The sequence below is a fragment of the Canis lupus genome, chromosome 20 (assembly GCF_048164855.1).
Source record: "Canis lupus baileyi chromosome 20, mCanLup2.hap1, whole genome shotgun sequence".
In the NCBI taxonomy this organism is placed as follows: Eukaryota; Metazoa; Chordata; class Mammalia; order Carnivora; family Canidae; genus Canis; species Canis lupus.
In genome coordinates, this window is record NC_132857.1 from 27,859,188 (window position 1) to 27,880,950 (window position 21,763).

At 41.5% G+C, this 21,763-nt stretch overlaps 1 protein-coding gene across 6 annotated transcripts in view; it reads left to right on the plus strand.

Moving 5' to 3' along the window:
• The first annotated feature begins 2,103 nt into the window (after positions 1-2,103).
• SAP130 (Sin3A associated protein 130) overlaps positions 2,104-21,763 on the plus strand; it is an 83,148-nt gene continuing 63,488 nt past the window's right edge. For 3 of the 6 annotated variants that reach the window (XM_072788693.1, XM_072788694.1, XM_072788695.1), the window contains exons 1-7: positions 2,902-3,064; positions 3,877-3,994; positions 13,292-13,527; positions 14,251-14,409; positions 15,568-15,679; positions 16,739-16,863; positions 18,477-18,601. In XM_072788693.1, coding sequence (XP_072644794.1) covers positions 2,993-3,064; positions 3,877-3,994; positions 13,292-13,527; positions 14,251-14,409; positions 15,568-15,679; positions 16,739-16,863; positions 18,477-18,601 — 947 coding nt within the window. In that variant the 5' untranslated portion in view covers positions 2,902-2,992. Of the gene's footprint in view, positions 2,224-2,901; positions 3,065-3,876; positions 3,995-13,291; positions 13,528-14,250; positions 14,410-15,567; positions 15,680-16,738; positions 16,864-18,476; positions 18,602-21,763 lie in introns of those variants that run through there. The other 3 variants (XM_072788698.1, XM_072788696.1, XM_072788697.1) reach the window with 3 other exon arrangements.

Sequence of the window (21,763 nt, forward strand, 5' to 3'; positions counted from 1 at the left end):
GGAGAATTGGTGGAAACTACTGTTGAGAGAGTATCCTATGTTTGAGTTGGAGGGACTAAATTATCAAGACCTTGAATACTGGATTTAAAGATTTATTCTGAAGTTATTGGAACATCATGGAAGGGAAGAATGGACTCAGATTAATGTTTTAGAAAAAGAAGTCTGTGGAGGTCATATTGGGAGTAGAAAGAGATTCAGGTGGGGGCACTCTATTACAGCACTACTATAATCCAGACAAGAAATAGTGAAAGCTTGAGCCAAGATTATGGAAGCCACTGGAAAGGCAGTACAGAGGTACATATGGTGACATTGGGTGATAGAAAAGTGAAAAATAACAACAATAAAACCAAAGGCAGAGAGGATGGTGATGTCATTTATCAAACCCAGAAATCAGAAGGAGTGCATAGATAAGGCAAATCAAAAAAAGTGTTCAATCTGTTACCTTTCAGAGGGTTGGGAGACATATTTGTGGAACTGTAGGTGTACAACTCAGAGAGAAGTCACTGTGTGGATAAGATTTTGAGTCATTTTCAAGAATGCATTAAACTAGTTAGGAAGATAGAGCGTTATAAGACGGTTGGGCCCTTGGCGAGTGCTGTATTTGTGAAAAAAAAAAAAAAAAGTATAATGGAGCTTGATATGGATAGGAGTAGAACCAGGAGAGAGTGTGGTTATAGAGGCCACGGGATAAACGTTAAATGGAATTACTGTCAGTAAGACATGGTAAGAGCTAAGCAAGGACCACTCCATAAAACAGATCACCGGCAACTTTGAGAAGCAGTTTGAGAAGGGAGGCAGGAGCAGACTCCAGCAAGAGTCATAGACTGCCTAAGAGGGGAGGCTCAAGTGTATCACATCAGTTACATTTAGAAGAAATTTGAAGAGGGAAGGAAAGTAGCTTGAGGAAGGAGAGGGTACTTGAGAGTCATCCTTGTTGCTATGAGCTACTGTCTTCCTAGCAAGCAGTTATCTTACCCAGCTGTGCAGGATAGGAAGGAGGAACTTCACCGCTACTTATTTCAAACTAGCCACAAAACTCCAGGCCTAAATTACCAACTGGGAAAGGAGAAGGGGCAGGTAATGTCTATTAACAGATCCGAATTTTGCTTCAAGACTTTTGGCTAGGACTTCCACAAGTGTGGGGATCCCTGGGTGGCTCAGCGGTTTAGAGCCTGCCTTTGGCCCAGGGCGTGATCCTGGAGTCCCGGGATCGAGTCCCACATCGGGATCCCTGCAGGGAGCCTGCTTCTCCCTCTGCCTGTGTTTCTGCCTCTCTCTGTGTGTCTCTTGTGAATAAATAAATAAAATCTAAAAAAAAAAAAAAAAAAAAAAGACTTCCACAAGTGTGCAAACTCCAATCCTCTACCCCAAACGAAACAACAACAAAGCAGCACCATCCCCCTTCGCTTCTTTGTAGCCTAGACCAACGGAGCCAGTGCACCGTGCCCGAGTCGTGCGCCGGGAGCCGCTCTGAGCCAGCCTGCTTTACCCCCGGGTGCACGGCCTGGGGCTGCCTTCGCGGAGCCGCGCACGGCTCTCTGGGCGGCGCGCTGGGCGCAAACACCGCACAGCTGCTCCAGTTCAGCGCGCCCGATTCTCCAACGATGCATAGGCTTCGCCAGCCGTCGCCTCGGGTGGTGACATCAAGTCCCACAACGCGGCGCGGGGAAGTGAGCGCAGGCAGGACCACCCTCGGTCCTGCTGCGGCCTCTTCGCCCCGCTGCAGTCGGCCTCCATTACCCTTTTCCCGTGCCGCACCTCCCTTGGGAAAATGAAATCTAGTGCCATCAGTGGAGGAAAAGGGTGGGATCCGCTACCTCTTTACTAGGCAAAGAAAAAAGGCAGAAAACCCACTCCGAGCAGCAAAGGGGTGTGTTGCACCGGCCGGGTCGCCTGCAGATCCCGCCCAGGCCCGCCCTCCTGGCCCCAGAGACTACATTTCCCAGAGGCCCCCGCGGGCCCAATGGGCAGGCCCGTCCGATCTCCCGCTCACACTGAGCGGTGACTGGCTTCCCCAGAGGGGGGCGGGGCCTGACCCAGCCAATAGGTGAGAGGCTCGTTACGGCGGCGGAAGCAGCGGCGCTGGGCTGAGGGGTGGGGGACAGAGTGCTAGCGCCCCGGCTGCGGCGGCTGGTCCGGAGCCCGAGGACGTCGGCCCCACAGGCGGAGAGCGCACGGGAGCGAGCTCGAGGTGGCGCGACGGCCCCTCGGCGCAGCACCCAGGTAATGGCGGGACGGGCGCCCGGGAGGGGAGGAGAGGGGAGGAGACGAGGGGGCGGGGCGGCCGAGCCGGGCTGCAGCGTCCGTCCCTCTGTGCGTCCCTGGGGAAGGGCAGCGGTGCTTCGGCTCCTGCAGCTCAGACCGAGGCTCTTTCACGAGCTGAGCACGGCGGTTGGGCCGGCGGCAGGAGCCTGGTGTCCTGCGGCGCGGAAGGGAGAGGCTCCGGGAGGGGTGGGCTGTTTCGGGCTTGGGGGCGTGGCGGGCGTGGGCCCTGGCGGGTAAGTGGAGCGGTCGGGGAAGCGCCGGCGGGCGGGCGGCCCAGGGAGTTTGGCTCCTGGAGCAGTTTAAAGTGACTCTCCACATCCGGGCCCTGCGCCCGCCGCTTTCAGACCCCGGCCGAGGCGGGGCCTCCTGCTTCCCCGCCCCCCTCTCCGGGAGCGCTGGTCTTCCTCTGCCATTGGCTCGGCCTCGAGGGGTTCGGGCTGCCCCGGCGAGGCTCGCGCGTGATTGGCTGGGAGTCGGCGGGAGGGAGGGGCGGGATCAGAGCGCGCAGGCCTCCGCGGATTGGTGCGGTCCCACGAGTGACGCGCCCGGTGTGGGGCCAATGGGCGGGCGGGGGAGGTAGGGGCAGGCTCGGGGGAAGAAGGCTGGATCCCAGCGGTGGCGGGGTGGCGGGGGTGCGCGGGGCCGGCGGGGCTGGACAGCGGCGGGCCCAAGGCGCGCTTGGGCAGGAGCCCTCTCCGCGAACCGGGGGTCCAGCTCTGTTACCAAGATGGGCCCCCCGCGGCATCCCCAGCCCGGCGAGATGGAAGCGGGAGGTGCGGGCGGCGGGCGGTGGCTGCAGGTAAAGAGGCACGCCGCTTGTGCTGGGGCTCCCCAGAACGCCGTCCTCCCCCCCGCCAGGACAGAGTCTCTGACACCCGGGGTGTCTCTGCAAACCCGTGTTCTGCGATCTCAGCGGTGGGCTTCGGGGTGGGGGTGGGGTTGTGTGCGAATTGGGAATGTCGGAGAGCGTGGCTGCTGAGGAAGAAGTGGGGGTCGCCTTTAGAGAAAGTGGCGAAGGTCTCTGGTCCCTCCGGCTCGGTGGGGGCAGGGGGTCTGTGAGAGAAGGGAGGAAATCTGTAAAGGGAGGCCTGTGCGGAAAAGCATTTCAGAGTTCCTTTTGGATTAGGTCTTGAGGCAAGTAAGATTTCTGATTTCTTAGAACAGGGCATCTCCCCTCGGGTATCTCCTTTGACATACTGCTGACAGTTGTGTTCGCCTTGGTGTGAGCTTCAGTATTCCAAAGGAACATGCCGTTCTCCGTAAATCTGTGTATGGGATACACAGCGTGTTGTGCTAATACCTGTCATATAGCTGTCGTACAGGATTCAGTGTTGATTTTTTAGAGTGGCAATCCGTAAGTATTTACGGAGTGTCATAGTTCCCTCAACACCACACAGATGATTTTACTATCACTCGAACCCGTGTCCCTTAAACACTTACAGAATTTAGACCATTTCTGCTACATATGTTGATCACAAGTAATTGCTGTAGGTGAATGATGCTGCATTTGCTTTTCTGAGGGACAGCATAGGTATTGGAGATGCTTTAATTTCTCATCATTGATTCTAGTGTGAGAATTTAGTAATAACCATATGACTGTATGCACTGCAGGTGGAAATGAGTTCTCAACAGTTTCCTCGATTAGGAACCCCTTCCACTGGGCTAAGCCAGGCTCCTTCACAGATTGCAAACAGTGGTTCTGCAGGATTGATAAACCCAGCTGCCACAGGTGAGATATGTGATATTCCTCTATATTGCTTCTTTAAGAATATTGCAGGTTTTTAAATTTAAAAATTAGCAAATGCCTTGTGGGGTTTTAGGAAATACTAGGTTATTGAATTTGAAGAAAGGATATATTACAATTCTAGTTTAAACAAGGTTTTTGGAGGCGCCTGGGCGGCTCAGTTGATTAACCATCTGACTCTTGATTTCAGCTAAAGTCATGATCTCAGGGTTGTGAGATTGAGCCCCACCTCAGTCTCTGTGCTGGGCATCAAGCCTACTTAAGATTCTCCCTCTCTCTCCCCTGCCCCACCCCCTGCCTTAAAAATGAATAAACAAACAAGGTTTTTAAAAATTCTTTTTTTTTTTAATAAAATAAATTAAAAAATAAAAAATAAAAATTCTTTTTTAATCCTTTCACATGTACTGGAGTATATGTGAAACTTAGAACAAAGCATGCCTACAAGAACTACATTAATGTGGTCTTTAAGGCCAAGAGGTGTAATAGTGCCATGAGGGAGTCCAAAGGTGTGTTAGGCATAATTCTTGCCTTTTAGGAGACTATGAGCTAGGAAAGAAGGTTTTAAAAAAAAGTACAATGAGCCCTTGAAAAACACAGGTTTGAACTGTACAAGTCCATTATGTGTGGATATTTTCTTTTTTTTTTTTTTAAAGATTGTATTTATTTATTTATGAGAGGCACAGAGAGAGAGAGAGGCAGAGAGACAGGCAGGGGGAGAAGCAGGCTTCATGCAGGGAACCCGATGTGGGACTCGATCCCGGGTCTCCAGGATCACACCCTGGGCTGAGGGCAACACTAAACCACTGAGCCACCCGGGCTGTCCATGTGGATATTTTCTAATAAAGGTAATACAGCACTTCAAATGTATTTTGCCTTTCTTATGATTTTAATATTTTCTCTGTTATTATAAGAATATAATATATAATATACAAAATACATGTTAATCGAGTGTTATAGGCAAGGTTTCCAGTCAGCAGTAGGTTATTAGTTAAGCTCTTAGCAAGTCAAAAGTTATATGCAGATTTTCGACTGTAGGTATGGTCATCACCCCTAACCTCCTCATTGTTCAAGGGTCAACTGAATATATACACATATACACATTTAGCTTTTAGTTGTATGCCCTTTGAATGCTAAAGATCAGTGGTCCTCAGCAGGGATGATTTTGCAGTCCAGGGAGTATTTGGCAATGTGTGGATACGTTTTTGGTTGTCACAACTAGGGGGTGCTGTTGGCATCTGATATTTAAAGGCCAAGGATGCTGCTAAACATCCAAAATGGCCAGGACAGTCCCCTACAACAAACTATCTAATCCAGTTAACAGGGCTGAAGTTGAGGTACTCCATCAAGTAGTCTTTTTTTTCTCTCTACATCAAATAAAAAGATGACATTGCTAAGTAAAGTACCACTGTGGGCTCATTGTTCAAACCAGGAACACAGGCATCATCTTTATTGCTCCCTCTCTCACTCTCACTCTCTGGCTCTTATATGTGAGCTATGGACCTTTGTCTGGTGCTTCAGCCTCATTATCCCTCCTCCAACTTAGTTTTTGTAACAAATTTATCTTAGTTCTCTTAGGACTTGAAGTAATTTTAAGCTACTTTATGTCTCCTGCTTAATAGTAACTAGTCATTTTCTAAATAAATGAGAAAACGTTCCCAATATTTTTGACCTGTAGACTTTATATATTCTGTTCCTTTTGCCACAGTCTCCTTCCTTCTTACACTCACTTATTTTATAAATTCCTGTCATTCCTTGAGGTTTCGTCTCAGATATCATATTCTTTAAGAGGTCTTTGCTGACTAGACCACAAGAGTCAGGGATAGGACCGCCTAGAATGAAGGCTGGAACCATGTTCTGGAACCTAGAACCTTGTGTACCTTTGTATGTACTATACTTGCTACATTGTAGGGTACAAAGTAGTAGCCAGCAAGTCCTTATAGAACTACTTAAACTTCTTTGCTCCTTAACAAATATTTTTGACAATATTTTGTCTTTGGTATAAGTTCATAGAATAATTTCAAGGAGAATAGTTTATTTTTTTTAAGATTTTATTTATTCATGAGACAGAGAGAGAGAGAGAGAGAGGCAGAGACAGGCAGAGGGAGAAGCAGGCTCCTTGCAGGGAGCCCGATGGGGGACTCGATCCCAGGTCTCCAGGATCAGGCCCTGGGCTGAAGGCCGCGCTAAAGCACTGAGCCACCTGGGCTGCCCCAAGGAGAGTAGTTCAAAAGAATATTTTTGAATGTTTATTTGCAGAGAATTTTGCTACTTATTAAAAATGGTGTCAATGAGCAATAATTGCCCTCAGATTTTGTTGAGAGGGATATCATTGACTTAGACCAAAATTGCCTATAATTTGACACTTTTAAATAGGGTGTATGTTTTTTCCTTCAGTGATTCTCAGAAAGAAAACAAGTTTTCCATAAGGAGTTAAATATTTTTCTGTATTTTCTATTGCTTTTATCAGAAGAACTAATATGAGATCTGAAGCATATCAGGATTTTAAATATATGTTCAAAGTTCAGAAGTATGGGGGTACTTGGGTAGCTCAGTGGTTGACTGTCTACGCCTGTAGCTCAGTTCATGTTCCTGGGATCGAGTCCTGCTTATGTCTCTGCCTATGTCTTTGCCTCTTTCTCTGTGTGTCTCATGAATAAATCCATAAAATCTTAAAAAAAAAAAAGTTCAGAAGTATGGATTGCAAGTTTTCTTAACTATTCTTTCAAGATTCTTTTGGTCCTAAATGATTCTAAAAAGAGCTTAACAGGAGATAGCCAGTACATTATATCGTACTGAAATTGTCAAAAATCACAGTCTTCCCGGACAGATAGATTTGGGGGAAAGTTATGAAATTGTCCGTTTCCCTTAAAGATTTAATCAGAAGAAAATCTGTTTGGACAACACGGAAGGTTCACAGTATGATCTTATATAAAGATCATATATTTAAAAAGGTGTTAGAACTAGTAAGTGAAATCAGTAAAGGTTGCAGGAAAAAAGTTCAACGTATAAAAACCAATTATATTTTTAGTACTAGCAATGAACAGTGAAATTTTTAAATATCATTTGTAATAGCATCCAAAAAAAGCCCCACAAAACACTCAAGGATAAATTTAACAAAATGTATTATATAGGACTTGGGATTAGAAAACTGAAAAATGTGACTGAGGACAATGAAAAACCTAGATAAATGAGGTGCCCAGTCATGTTCATCTATTGAAACACTCAGTATTTTTAATATACTTGTTCTACCCAACGGGATCTGTAGATTGAAAAAAATTCTAATCAAAATCCTATCCTGTTCTTTTGTAAAAATTGTCAGTCTGAATTTATATTTATGTGGAAATTGAAGGACCAACAATAGCCAAAGTAATTTTGACCCCTAAAAAAGAAAATAAAGTTGGAGGACTCTACTACCTTATTTCAAGACTTGCTATAGAGCTATGCTAATCAAGACAGTATGATATTGGCATAAAGATAGAGATACAGACCATTGAAAATGGAGGATCCAGGAATAGACCCACACATAATGGTCGTTTGATTTTTGACAAAAATACATAGGTAATTCAATAGGGAAATGATAGTCTTTTCAACAAAACCGTATCCATATGGAAAAAATGAACCTTGACCTTTACTTTTGCCATACACAAGAATTACGTCACAGTGTATCTCTAAATGTAAAACTTAAAGTTTCTAAAAGAAAATATGGTAATTGCTTATGACTTTGGGGTGAGCAAAAATTCTTTAGGTTTCAAAAAACACTGATTAATACTAATTACAAGAGCAACAGGTATATTATACATTATCAAAATTCAAAATATCTACTCTTCAGAAGACACTATTAACAAAATAAAAAGGCAAGCCACAAATTGAGAAGATGGCTGCAATAAATATATCTGCAGAGGATTTATATCCTGAATATACAAAGAACTCTTATAACTCAGTAGCTTTTGCTATGTAAGACAACCTGATTTTTTTTTTTTTTTTTAAAGATTTCATTCATTTATTCATGAGAGACACGGAGGGAAAGGCAGAGACACAGGCAGAGGGAGAAGCAGGCTCCGTACAGGGAGCCCAATGCAGGACTTGATCCCAGGACTCTGGGATTATACCCTGAGCCAAAGGCAGATGTTTAACCACTGAGCCACCCAGGCGTCCCTGATTTTTTTTTTTTAATGGGCAAAATATTTGAATAGACACATCACCAAAGATGCTATCAATGTCCAGTAAGCACATATGAGATACTTAGTAATATTAGTCTTCAGATCAATGCAAATTAAAACCACAAAATAGTACACATCCAGTAGAATGACTAAAATTAAAAGACCAACAATACCAAGTTTGATGTGTTTGTGGAGCAAGTAGAATTCATACATTGTTGATGGGAATGCCAGATAACCTAGACACTTTGGGAAAGGATTTGGCAGTATCTTATAAAGTTAAATATAAACTTAACCATACAACCCAGCAACTTGTTCCTAGATATTTACCCAAGATAAATATGTCCAAAGACCCATACTTCAGTGTTCAATAATTCCTGGAAACAACCCAGGGATTATTAGCTGGTGACTTAAGTTTGGTTTATATGTACAGTGGAATACAATTCAACATTAAAAAGAAACTGCTAGCATATAGAGCAACATAGATGAAACTCAGAAATATTAATACAGTTAACCCTTGAATAACCCGGGGGTTGAGGTCACTGACCCTCTTTGCAGTCAGGAATTTGAGTATAACTTTGACTCCCCAGAAACTTAACTACTAATAGCCTACTGTTGAATAGAAGCCTTACTGATAAACAATCCATATTTATATTTTTATCTGTATTATATGCTATATTTTTATAATAAGCCAGAGAAAAGAATTTAAGAAAAGCATAAAAAAAACAGTTTATAGCAAGGTACTGTATTTATCCAAAAAAAATCCACATATGAGTGGAGCCATGTAATTGAAACCGACATTGTTCAAGAGTCAACTGTACTAAGAGAAGGAAACAGACATGAAGGACCACATATTGTGCTCTGGTGCTTGAGTGGCTCAGTTAGCTGAGCGTCCAACTCTTGGTTCTAGCATAAATGGTGGTCTCAGGGTCTTGGGATCAAGCCCCACCTTGAGCTAAGCAAAGAATCTGCTTAGGATTTTCTCTCTCTTTCTCTCTCTCTCTCAGATAAATAAGTAAATCTTGGGATCCCTGGGTGGCGCAGCGGGTTGGCGCCTGCCTTTGGCCTGGGGCGCGATCCTGGAGACCCAGGATCGAATCCCACGTCGGGCTCCCAGTGCATGGAGCCTGCTTCTCCCTCTGCCTGTGTCTCTGCCACTCTCTCTGTGTGTGACTATCATAAATTAATAAAAATTAAAAAAAAATAAAATAAAAAATAAGTAAATCTTTAAAAAAACAAAGGACCACATATTGTATGATTCTGTTTGTATGAAATTCCAGAAAACACAAAGCTATAGTCTTAGAAAGCAGATGAATGGTTTTTAAGGGATAGGAGGGTGGGAGGAGGGAAGGAATTGCCTGCAAAGGGGTATGAATGAGAATAATGGAAAATGTTTTGTATTATGATTGTACTGTATTGTGATTATAGTTCTGTATAGTTTTTTTTTAGAGAGCGGGTAGGGTCAGAGGGAGAGGAGACTCCATACCCAGCATGGAGTCTGATACAGGGCATGATCTCACGACCCTTAGATCAATGACCTGAACTGAAATCAAGAGTCCGGTGCTTAACTGACTGAGCCACACAAGAGCCCCGTAGTACTGTTTACTTTTATGAATTTTATGTAATTGTGTATAAAGGGTTAGTGGATTTTTATGTAACTTGTACCTCAGTAAAGCTGATGGACTAAAAAAATGGACAAAAGACAAACACACTTCACAAAGGAAGATATGTATATATGAATGGCCTGTGATCCTATTAAAGAATTTCAACATCACTAGTCATCATGGAAATTCTAATTAAAACCACAATGAGAGACCCACTATATACCCACTAGAATATCTGTGTATCAAGAATTGTGAGGATGAAGAGCTGCTAGAACACTAATACACTGGTTGATGGGAATATAACATGATAGAACACTTTGGAAGTGGTTAATTAATTGGTTTGACCCAACCAGTCTGCTCTTAGGTTGTTGGTAAGAAAGTTAAAAATACTCTTGTTGAACTCTCCACTCTTAGAATAGCCATTTTATTGTATGTAAATTGTGTATCAGTAAAGTAGTTTTGTTTGTTTTGATTCCAAGTTTTTTTTTTTAAATTCTAGTTAGTTAACATATCAGGTAATACTGGTTTCAGGTGTACAATTTAGTGATTCATCACTTAAATATAACAACTAGTGCTCCTCACAAATGCCCTTCTTAATACCTGTAACCCATAAAGTGGTTTTAAAAATCAAAATTAAAAAAAAAATCTGAATGACTAGGGAGAAAAATCAGTATATAACAAAATGTAAGATATACGTCAGTCTTTTCGTTCAGCACATGTACTTTCAGAAATTTTGTTCCTAAGGAAATCATTGAACAAGAGCTCAAAGTACATATGGATTTTTATCCCAGAGTTGTTGATACTAGCAAAAAAATTGGAAATAACCTAAAAACCCATCAGTGATAATGCTTTAAAAAGCTATAGTTGGGGTACGTGGGTGGCTTAATTGATTAAGCATCTGTCTATTGATCTTACCTCAGGTCTTGATCTCCAGTCATGAGTTCAAGCTACGAGCTAGGCTCCACGCTGGGCTTGGGGGCATACTTTAAAACAAAACAAAACTACATTATATCTATGCAATGGAATTTCAATTAGCATTTTTTTTTTAATGATGTGGTGTATATTCAGTATTACTCAGCAGTTTCAGTTCTGGGTGTTTATCCAATAGAAATGGTAAATAGTTCATCAAAAGACTATATGGGAATATTACTAGCACTACTATTCACATAAAGCAAAAAACTAAAAACTATTGTAATGCCTATCAATAGTAAAATGGGTAATTTGTGATTGATTCCCACAATGACCTGCTGTTACTGACATTGAAAAATCTGCAGCTCATGCAGTGACATACATGGATCTCATACCTATTAGTGAAAGAAGCAAGATACAAAAGGGTACGTTGCTATGAGTCTATTTATATAAAGTTCAAAAATAAATAATAGTTATCTGTGGTGCTAGGAGTTAGGATAGTGAGTACCCTTGGAATCCAGCAAAACAGAAGGCTTCTGGGGAATGTTTTGCATCTTAAGCTGGGTGTTGGTTACTTAGGTATATTCAGTTTGTGTAAGTCCATTGAGCTGTACAATTAACATTTGTGCACTTTATGAAAATTATAGTTCAATGAAAAGCTATATAAATAAAACCCACCCAAAATTAAAGAGGTGAGAAATAACTGAAGGCTTTATCAACATACTAACTAACTCTTGGTGCCTTTGGGGAATAGACTTCGGGAGCAGGTTTATTTTCTTCAGTTTTATGGATTCTTGAACTTTTTATGTAAGTATAATCTCTATGTTTAGAAAATTGTTAATATTATTTTGGGGAAATGATAGACAAGTATGAGATAATACTTTCACAAACTGTTTCATTAAATTAGGTCCTTGATTTTTTAACTTAGATTTTAAATAGGTAACATGTTCTCATGGTCCAGAATTCCCAAAGAAAGTGTACAGTGTTGGGATCCCTGGGTGGCTCAGCAGTTTAGTGCCTGCCTTCACCCCAGGGCGTGATCCTGGAGTCCTGGGATCAAGTCCCACATCAGGCTCCCTGCATGTGTCTCTGCCTCTCTTGCTCTCTCTCTCTGTGTCTCTCATGAATAAGTAAATAAAATCTTAAAAAGAAAAATGTACAGTGAAAAGTATCTCTTATCCCTGTTAGAATCCACTTTCTTTCCCATCAAAAAATCAAGATGCTTTGGGAGTTATGTTTCTACATAAGAAAATAAACACATACATGTTTGTGTGTATTTCATTACTTTTTCACTATTTTGTACCTTGGTTTTTTCATGTATATATTCTTAGATATTTTTGCATAATGCTCACTGTCATGAGATACCTAAAAAGCTTCCCTGTTCTATTCTTATAAGTTGCATGGTGGTCTGTTATGGGAGTATAACATAATTTATATAGATAGCAAGTCTCCTGTTGATAGACATGTAGGTTTTAAAACTTCCTTTACAGGAATAAAAATGGTGAAACAAATAATCTTGTACGCAAGTCATTTTACACATATGCCATATATCTATAGGATATATTCCTGTAAGTGGAATTGTTGAGTGTCAAAGGCTGTGTACATTGTAATAATGATGGATATTTCCATGTTGGCTTTGTAGGACATTTGTTTTGAAAACCTACATGTTCTTGGACTTAAGAATTATATTTAAAGGCACCTAGGTGGCTCAGTTGGTTAACTGTCTGACTTTGGCTCAGGTCATGACCCCAGGGTCCTGGAGTTTACACTCGGTGGGGAATCTGCTTCTCCCTCTCATGCATACTTGTGCCATCTCTCTCACAAGTAAATAAATAAAGTCTTTTAAAAAATTGTATTTAGGGGGATGCCTGGGTGGCTCAGTGGTTGAGCTTCTGCCTTTGGCTCAGGGCATGATCGAGTCCCACATTGGGCTCTCTGTGGGGAGCCTGCTTTTCCTTCTGCCTGTGTCTGCCTCTCTGTGTGTCTCTCATGAATAAATAAATAACATCTTTTTAAAAAATAAAAAATAAAAAATAAAATAAATTATATTTAAATTATCATTTTAATGTTAGGGGGTTTTTTGTGGTTTTTTTTAAAGATTTTATTTATTCATGAGAGCCAGAGACATAGGCAGAGGGAGAAGCAGGCTCCCTGCAAGGAACTCAGTGCAGGACTTGATCTTGGACCCCAGGATCATGCCCTGAGCCAAAGGCAGATGCTCAACCGCTCAGCCACCCAACCATCCCTAATGTTAGGTTCTTATAACTTTTTAAATAAATGTCTTAAATGAAAGTGTCATATTTTTTATTGCTCTTTCAACTGTTTGAGTTCATTTTAGATAGTTATCAGGCCCTTTGTTCATAGGAGTGGAAAAGCTACAATATCCAAAAAAAGGCCTGTGTTCCATGGGTGTGGCTCTTGGGTTTGATATCTGTTGGGGAACCTAATGCCCAAATTCTCCTTAAGAAAATCTCACAAAGAAATAGCCACTTTATCAACCCTGAAATTTACCTGTATGCCAATGCCACTCTTGTACGTGCTGTGTAATTCATTAATATTAATTAATATTGGAACCATATGACATGCTATTTCTCCCTTTCTGTCCTTACTAGTCAATGATGAATCTAGTCGAGAGGCTGAAGTCACTGCCAGGGAGCACATGGGTTCCAGCAGCTCCCTACAGTCCCGAGAAGAGAAGCAAGAGCCTGTTGTGGTAAGGCCCTATCCACAGGTGCAGATGTTGTCTACACACCATGCTGTTGCATCGGGCACACCTGTCACAGTGACAGCCCCACCAGCACATCTGACGCCAGCAGTGCCACTCTCCTTTTCGGAGGGACTTATGAAGGTAATGGAGAGGTTTTAAATTTCACATTAAACCACAGCTAAAAAGACTGGCTAATAATCTTCCTGACAGTTTTCACAAAGTCTTAGGCCATATCCAGGATCTTAGTGTTTTCTTTTTGACCCACCAGTATAGCTCTTCTCTGTCACTTAGAGCTCTGCTATTCTGCAGTGCCTAGTCTTGTGCCGCTGGGCAGTTGGCATCACAGGATCTTTTCTAGTGTCCATTATTTTGACATTGATTTTATTCAAGTTATGGGCATGCTAACTCAGATTTTATCTTGGAGTGGCACTCTTCTCCAAAATTTTGTTTTAAAACTTGGTAATACGGGGGTATCCGAAAATATTGCCTTGTATTTTACTTCGTAGCTATGTTTCAGTTACTGGGAGTTTTATTTACTTCCACCCAAACTTAGGATGCAGAATTGTATAGAAGAAAGAATGTGGGCTGTGAGCCATACGATCTGGGTCTTGGTCCCAGTTCCAATTTTTACGGTCTGTGTGGCTTTGAGCAGGTGACATAGCCTTGCTTTGTATGTTTCCTCATCTGTAAAATGGAAATGCCGGTACTTCAATGGAAAAGCTGTGATGCTAAGAGATAAAATATATAAGGCTTCTAGATCTCTCCTGGTGTTCTCCAGGTTTGATTTGTGTACTTTTAACTATAGAATGAATGCATCACTCATAAAAAGCTATTGATATGTTTCGTGTGGTTTTCTGTTTGCAGCCGCCCCCGAAGCCCACCATGCCTAGCCGTCCCATTGCTCCTGCTCCACCTTCTACCTTGTCACTTCCCCCCAAGGTTCCAGGGCAGGTTACCGTTACCATGGAGAGTAGCATCCCTCAAGCTTCAGCCATTCCTGTGGCAACAATCAGTGGACAACAGGTTTTTTTCCTCTTAATTTGCTGATTTTCAAACAGAGATGCCAAACTGTTGATCATTATTTATTGAATGCCAGCAGTACATTGGGCACTGTACTAAGTAAAAAATTAAATGGTCACTGATCTCTGCAAGGGGGAGATAGTAGGTTTGAGAGAGAAGGCTGTTTACAGGGAGTAAAACTAACATGCACTGCACAGTGGTGTTTGTCATTTGGCTAGTATGTATGAAGCATCTGCTGTGTGTGAGGCACTGCCTTTGGTGTGAGATAAAAATCTAGATAAGATAGTCTGTGTCCTTGAGTGCTCAGAGTCCAGTTTTGTGGGATTAAGAATAGCCTCATGGCAGTAGTGCTTCTCTAGAATTTTCTCTGAGGAGAATGAATGTGTATCCTGGGCGCCTAGCAGGTTCCGTCAAGCATCTTGTCAGTCATGAACACTTATTTTGTAGTTTCATGATTTAACTTTAATTTTTTCCTGAAATTCTCCTACTCCACAATATGTATATGATTTTTTTTAATATTTTGAATTACTGAGTAAAAAAACCTGAATCTAAAACCTTTCCCTTCAAGTTTTCAAGAAAAAGTTGGTATTCCAAGAAGACATACTATGTTTTCTTCCTTTTGTCATACTGCTGAGTACTTCCAGAAGTACCGGAACCCCCACCTGGGAATGGTGTCAGTCCTGGGAACATGTGAGAGGGGACATCTAAGCAGGGAGCTGAAGAACTCATAGGGGAGTACCTGCTGGGTGCTAATTGCCATTTACTTAGAAGTCCTGCATAGCATAAAGGATGGATGAATGCAGTAGCATGTAAAGGAAATAGAATAGGGAAAAATAAGCTTTTGGCCAAGGCAGAGAAAACAAGTGTGAAAGACTAATATTGAAGATGAGAGTGTCCCAAAGTGGGCAGTCATATGTGTCCATCTGTTAGAGACCTAACACAAGCTAGCCAGCTAGCCTTGAGGCGTTGGAGGGCCCTCACAGTCACTACATGCCTGCTGGCATAGGTCATCATGCATATGTTGTATATCCTTTCCCTTGGGATTCTCACTGCCTAAAAGGAACAACCCACAGTTGGAGGCAGCTGACCTAGAAGCAATGGCTAAGCATCAATGGCTAAAACCAAGCACATGAAAATAATATTACGTTCTGTCTCTTGCAGGGGCATCCCAGTAACCTGCATCATATCATGACCACAAATGTACAGATGTCTATTATCCGCAGCAATGCTCCTGGTCCCCCTCTTCACATCGGAGCTTCCCATTTACCTCGAGGTAAAGACTGCACAAATTGTTAAAATGTGATGGTGAAATATACGTTTGGTAAGAGATTTTTGTTACCATTAACAAAAAATATTTCTAGAATCATCTTATTAAAGTGACAGGACAACAGAAATAAGACACATTTTGAGCATGGTCTAGTATGCGAATTATAGTTGTATTTCAACAAGTGCGTGTATGTTTGTGTGTGTATGTAAACTTAAAGGTATGTGTAAACTTAAAGCAGTTCAAATTTTAATATGGTCTAAGGATTGTCCTGTATAATGAGGAACTCCTCAAAGCTATGATAGTCCAAAATGGTCTTCATTATTAATTTCTTTCTTAGTCAGAAATACAAACATGGATTATTCTTAAAGTTTATTGATAACAGTTACTCAAGTAACATAGCCGTAAGATGAATTTATTCTTACAATTAAGTTCTAATAGGTAGTCAAATATTAAACTGAATGAGTTTTCTCAACTACTTGATCAGAAATTGTAGCCTTCTATTGGTGATTGTAAAATCATCTTTGGGAAAATCAGGCTCATAAGTACAAAACCAGGTTTACTTGGTCATAACATAATTCAGTTTTTCTCAGAGTGAAGTTCACAAGAGTGTCTGTGTTAGGTCAAAACTACTTTTGTGAAAATACTGAGACATCATTTGCCTGTTGTACCATGTTGACTTCGCACTGACGATACAAAGGCAGTGGACCCTCACCAGTGGTTACAGTGCTGGAGCCTTGGCCTAAATGGAGGCAGTGGCACCACACTGTGCTATTCAATGTGCTTTGCTTCTACATACTTGCAGTTAAAAAAAGCAGCATCCAGTTTCGTTTAAGAATGTCCTTGAAGAAGCAGCACAGGTTATTAATTTTATCAAATCATAACCCTTGAGTGCACATATTCCTCATTATCTATGTAAGGGAAGGAAAGCATATATATAACACCTCAGCTACACTACTTGACATACTGAGGTCTAGAAACTATTCACACTATTTCCCTAGAGCATATAACTGGACCTGTGTAAATTGTGAGCCCAGAAGCCATACTAATGAAAAAAATTTTTTCCAGGTGCAGCTGCTGCTGCTGTGATGTCCAGTTCTAAAGTAACCACAGTCCTGAGGCCGACTTCCCAGTTGCCAAATGCTGCTACGGCTCAACCAGCAGTGCAGCACATCATTCACCAACCAATCCAGGCATGTTGGGTTGTGGGTGGTCACCTAGCAAGTATTAAGTGCCTACTCTGAATTCCTGACTCTGTTAGAGCATGGGAGAGTCCTTTGACCCTAAGTGACTTTTGATCCAAGATGTCAAGAAGGTTGAGTTATATACAGTGTGATGTAATCAGCCATAGGGATTTAGAAGAGTGGTGGTAAGGGAAGCTTTCTCTGGGATGGATGTGGTAACAGGGATTCAGAGAAGTGAGAGGCAGTGAAAGGGAGCAAAACTGAACAGTGGTGAGGAAGACTGTGGTGGCAGAATGTACAGTGTTTACTAGAGGCGAGCCAAAACTGAGAGGTTTTCATTCAGATCAGGATTTATGAGCCTCTACATATTTTGTGCACATTTTTATGCATGTGTATGCTTTTCAAGGAAAAGACCGTGTGTCTTTCAACCTTTTTTTCAAGGAAATCTATGGCCTCAGTACTACTGAGGTGTAGTGTATGATGAGGTGACATTGTGATGTCTCTAAATCCAGAGCTCTAAGATACAGAGTATGAATTTGATTTTGTACCCAGCAGAGAACCACCAAGTTTTTTGAACACAGCAACATACAATTAGGGAAATATCCTTGAAAGACTAATGTAGCTGAATCACAGATAGGAGATGAAAATTCAGATACTTTGGGGGCCAGACTGGTAACAGCTAGGTCTAAGACAATAAGGAAAGCTGCTGAGTAGGACATGGGGTAGTACATGCCCAGCCTAGAGTTTTCAATTTAAAACAAAATAAGAGACCTTGCTGGCTAACAAAACACATTTGGAGATTCATTAAGCCCCTGGAGTATAAATGGTATACAGAAAGGATGGGAGAAAGAACCAGGACAAGGAGTTCACTAAAGATAGTATGATGATCCTCCTGTGAGACAACAGACTGTAACAGTAGGCACGGAAGGTAAAAAAGTCTGGAAGTGAGAGGCAGATCCAGAATGGGCAGCATTTGCAAATTCAACTGTATCAGCGTGAAAAAGGGACTATTCAGGAGGGCTCACATGATTAAAAGAACCAATGGTGGACAAGTAGATGAAGCCCAGGGTGAAACTCATTTGTCTGGTGAATATTTTACACACAGATATAGTATAGGGGAAGGTAAGAGAAGTATATCCATGTGAAAACAGCCAGAGAGCATCTGGGCACCCTGAATCTTCCACAGGCAAATGCTGTTTTTTGTGTGTTTGCTAACTTAGAGTGCCTGAGAGCCAGCATTTCCATCCAGCGACTGATAGTCCCATGTGGAAAGTGCTGGGTTGTGTGTTAAAGTGTCTCTATCAGAACTAACAAATCTGTGGGCATAGAATGAAGGGTTGGATCCCAACTCCTATTAATAGGACAAAATGTTACATCCAGTCCTTTTTAGAAAGGAGGAATTTATACAGTGCAACCAGCCAAAATAGGATATTTTATGGTAATTCTGCTTGTTGGATGAAAAGAGAATTCCTTAATCAGAATGTTGAGAATTTACTTTCATTCAGACATAAACATTGTTGTTTGTAGGCTTAAGTTTCAAATTATACTTTAAGTGTTTGACTTACTGTATTTTATTTTGCTTTTAGTTTTAAATGAAGTATTTTTTTCTCTTCTCTTGGTAGTCTCGTCCACCTGTGACCACCTCTAATACCATCCCACCTGCTGTGGTAGCAACTGTCTCAGCCACGAGAGCTCAGTCTCCAGTCATTACTACAACCGCAGCACATGCTACTGATTCAGCACTTAGGTATATTTGGGGGTTTGAAGATCAGGGTCTCCTCTTCCCTTTTTCCATTCTTTTCCTTTCCTTCCTTTCATTTAGCTCAGTAAATATTTATTGAGTACTTTTTATAAGCCATGTGTAGTATTCTAGGTGCTGGAGTTAAAGCAGTAAACAACCAGAAATTCCTGCCCTCTTAGAGTTTCCTTTCTTAGGGGCTAGAGCCATACAAATAAAAGTTTTGGGATGCTTGGGTGGCTCAGTGGTTGAGCATCTGCCTTTGGCTCAAGGTGTGATCCTGAGTCCAGGGATCAAGTCCCACATCGGGCTTCCTGTGAGGAGCCTGCTTCTCCCTCTATGTCTCTGCTTCTCTCTTTCTGTGTCTCTCATGAATGAATAAATAAATAAATAAATCTAAAAAAAGTTTTAGATGGTGAAAACTATTTTGGGGAAGAATTAGATAGATTTGGAGTGACAGGGTTGGCAGTATAGGCTTACTGTTTTCTGTAAGGTGATCTGGGAGGACTGTTGTTAACAATAGATTGGAGCAGAAAAGTGAAAGATGTAATGAAGTGAGCCATGTGGCTGTGTGGGATAAGAGCATTCTAAGCAGTGGGAACAATAAGCGTTTAAAGGCCCTGAGACAGGAGTGTGTTTACCATATATTAGAAGAAGCAAGGGGCGAATGGAGAGCAACAAGAGATTATTTTAGGAGGTAATAGGGTCTTCAGATCACTTAGGGGCTGACGAAGCCCTCTGTAGGTTTAGACTTTGCAGGGGTGCAATCAATGGGAAGCTTAAGTAGAGTTTTGGGCGTAGCTGTGTCATAATCTGTAGTTTTAGCTAGGTCAGCCTGGCTGCTGTGGAGAGGCAAAATTAGAAATGGAGAGATGGTTTAAAAGGGTATGCAGGAATCCAGAAGAGATCATTGCTGGAGATGGAAAGACATGGTTAGATTCAGAATAAAGTTTTGAAGTTGGTTGAGGATTTATTTCAGAGGAATTATGTAGGGGCAATGAAAGAACAAGAAGAGTCAGGATTCTGGCCCTGCTAGTTGGCCTATGTAGCTAGAAAGATGGAGTTGCAGTAACTTGAGATGAGGAACAGTGGGAGGAGACTGGTTTTGGGCATTGGAAGCTTGTACTGACTTCTGAGCGCCCTAGTGGAGACACTGAGATTGGTAAATAGATGAATTTGAAGTCCAGGGAAGAGTTCTGAAGGAGATAATTTTAGGAAGACTGTATAGATGGGGAAGAGGTTTATGAGAGATAAAAATGTCTCTCAGATGGGAGAGCTGGAGGGGGAAGGAGTATTCTCAGAGGAGAACCCAGATTCATTAGGAAAGGGAGGTAAAGGATATATTTAGAGAAGAGAATTGAGGATGTAGGGGATTTTGCTAAATGTAAAATGTAAGTCCAGAGGCTGCACTGGAAGGGTTGGGTGTCTGAAAAGGAAGAGATCTACAGACCCATACAGGGATAACGTCTGGTTGATGAGGAGTGATCTGTGATACTTCTTAGAAATGACCAAATTGGATGAAGACATAATGGTGTTTGTCCTTCTGATCCCAAGCCATACTGTGGTAAGGCTGCGAAAGTTGGGAGGTGCAGTGGGATGTGAGTCTTGCCAGAAGGTCTTTCTTGCTTCAGGCATTTGGTTATGTGGTGCATTTGGCAAAATAACAAGTGATTCACTGAACAAAAGGGGTGTAGTAGGCATGGAGCCTAACGCCGTCAGACTAGAGACCATCCATAAGTTTGAATTGCCAGCTGGAGGCAGGACCAAGTGGTAAGGAAGAGGGAGTATAGATGCCTGCCTGTTTTTTGCCTTGACCAAGTAAATAAAAAGGAAGTAAGGGAAGAAAATAAATTTTAGAAAGAATGTTGACTTTTGGGATACTGAGTTTATCCATCAAGGGTCAGCAGGTGGTTGAAGAGATGCCGTTGCCAGAGATAATGGGTTTGGAAAGTCCATCAGCCTGTGGGCTCTAGTTAAAGTTTTGAGGTATCTGAGTCTCTGAGGGGGAATGAATAGAGTAAGAAGAGGGTCTGGAAGAGAACTCTGAAGGAAGTAATTTTTGACTGCAGAAGTGTACCTAAGACTTATATTTAACTATATTAGCTCTATCATTCACTAGTTGTGTGATGTTAGGCACATTTCTCAACTTTCCTGATCTTTAGTCTCCTTTTCAGTGAGATGAGGACACTGTATATTGCCTGAGGTACAAAGAGATACAACAGCCCAACATAAGATGTATTTGTTTTAATTTTGTTATCTCCATATATTTAGATGGTATGAGAAAACTCAAAAGTTATGAATGTATATACAGTGAAACAAGTTTTTTTTTAACCATGTGATCAAAGTATCTTTTCCAGTGTATTCAGTTTTTAATAAAAAACGGATGTTGAATTTTGTCAAATCTATTTTTAACGTAGTGCTAGTCATTACTCTGGGCGTTAGAAATATATTAGTTCAACAGACAAAATTCCTAATGACCAGATAATTTTTCTACTTAAATCTATAACAATGATAAATTTCTAATATCTAGCTCCCTTTGAATTCTGGAGCCAAAAAGTTTAAATAGACCAATTTTCATTGGAGAAATGGAAGAAAATTTCAAAGTCTTATCTCCTGAAAAGCACCAGGCCCAGACAGTTTCATTGAATTCTACCAGACTCAAAGACCAGATAAACCAATGATAATTAAATTGGTTCAAGGCATAGACAAAGGAAAGTTCCCCCCAAAAGTTAAGTGATCTTACTCTTTGTGTTAAATAGAGTAATCCTTTCTGCCAGTTTTTTTTTTTCTGCCAGTTTTTTGATCATTTTTTGTTGTTCATTGCTTGATTGAATGAAATATATTTTCCGTTACTTATCTTCAAGAAGGACTTACAGGACCAGTATTTTGAGTTTTCACATGTTTAAAATCATTTTGCATGGGTATCATTATACTTAAGCAGTAGTTTAGCTAATAATCCTTTTGGTTTCTCTATTCTTTCTGTAGGTACTTTATTACTGTTTTTCCTCTACCTTCTAGAACTGGCTAAGTCTAAGGCCAGCCTAATTTTTTTTTAACCCCTAAAAAGATCTTGATATTTTTGCCTGATTGCCTAAGATTCTTTATTTTTGAATTTCAGTGACCTGGCATGTGTTTTGTAGTGACCATTATGTATCATTTTGTTCTGAAACA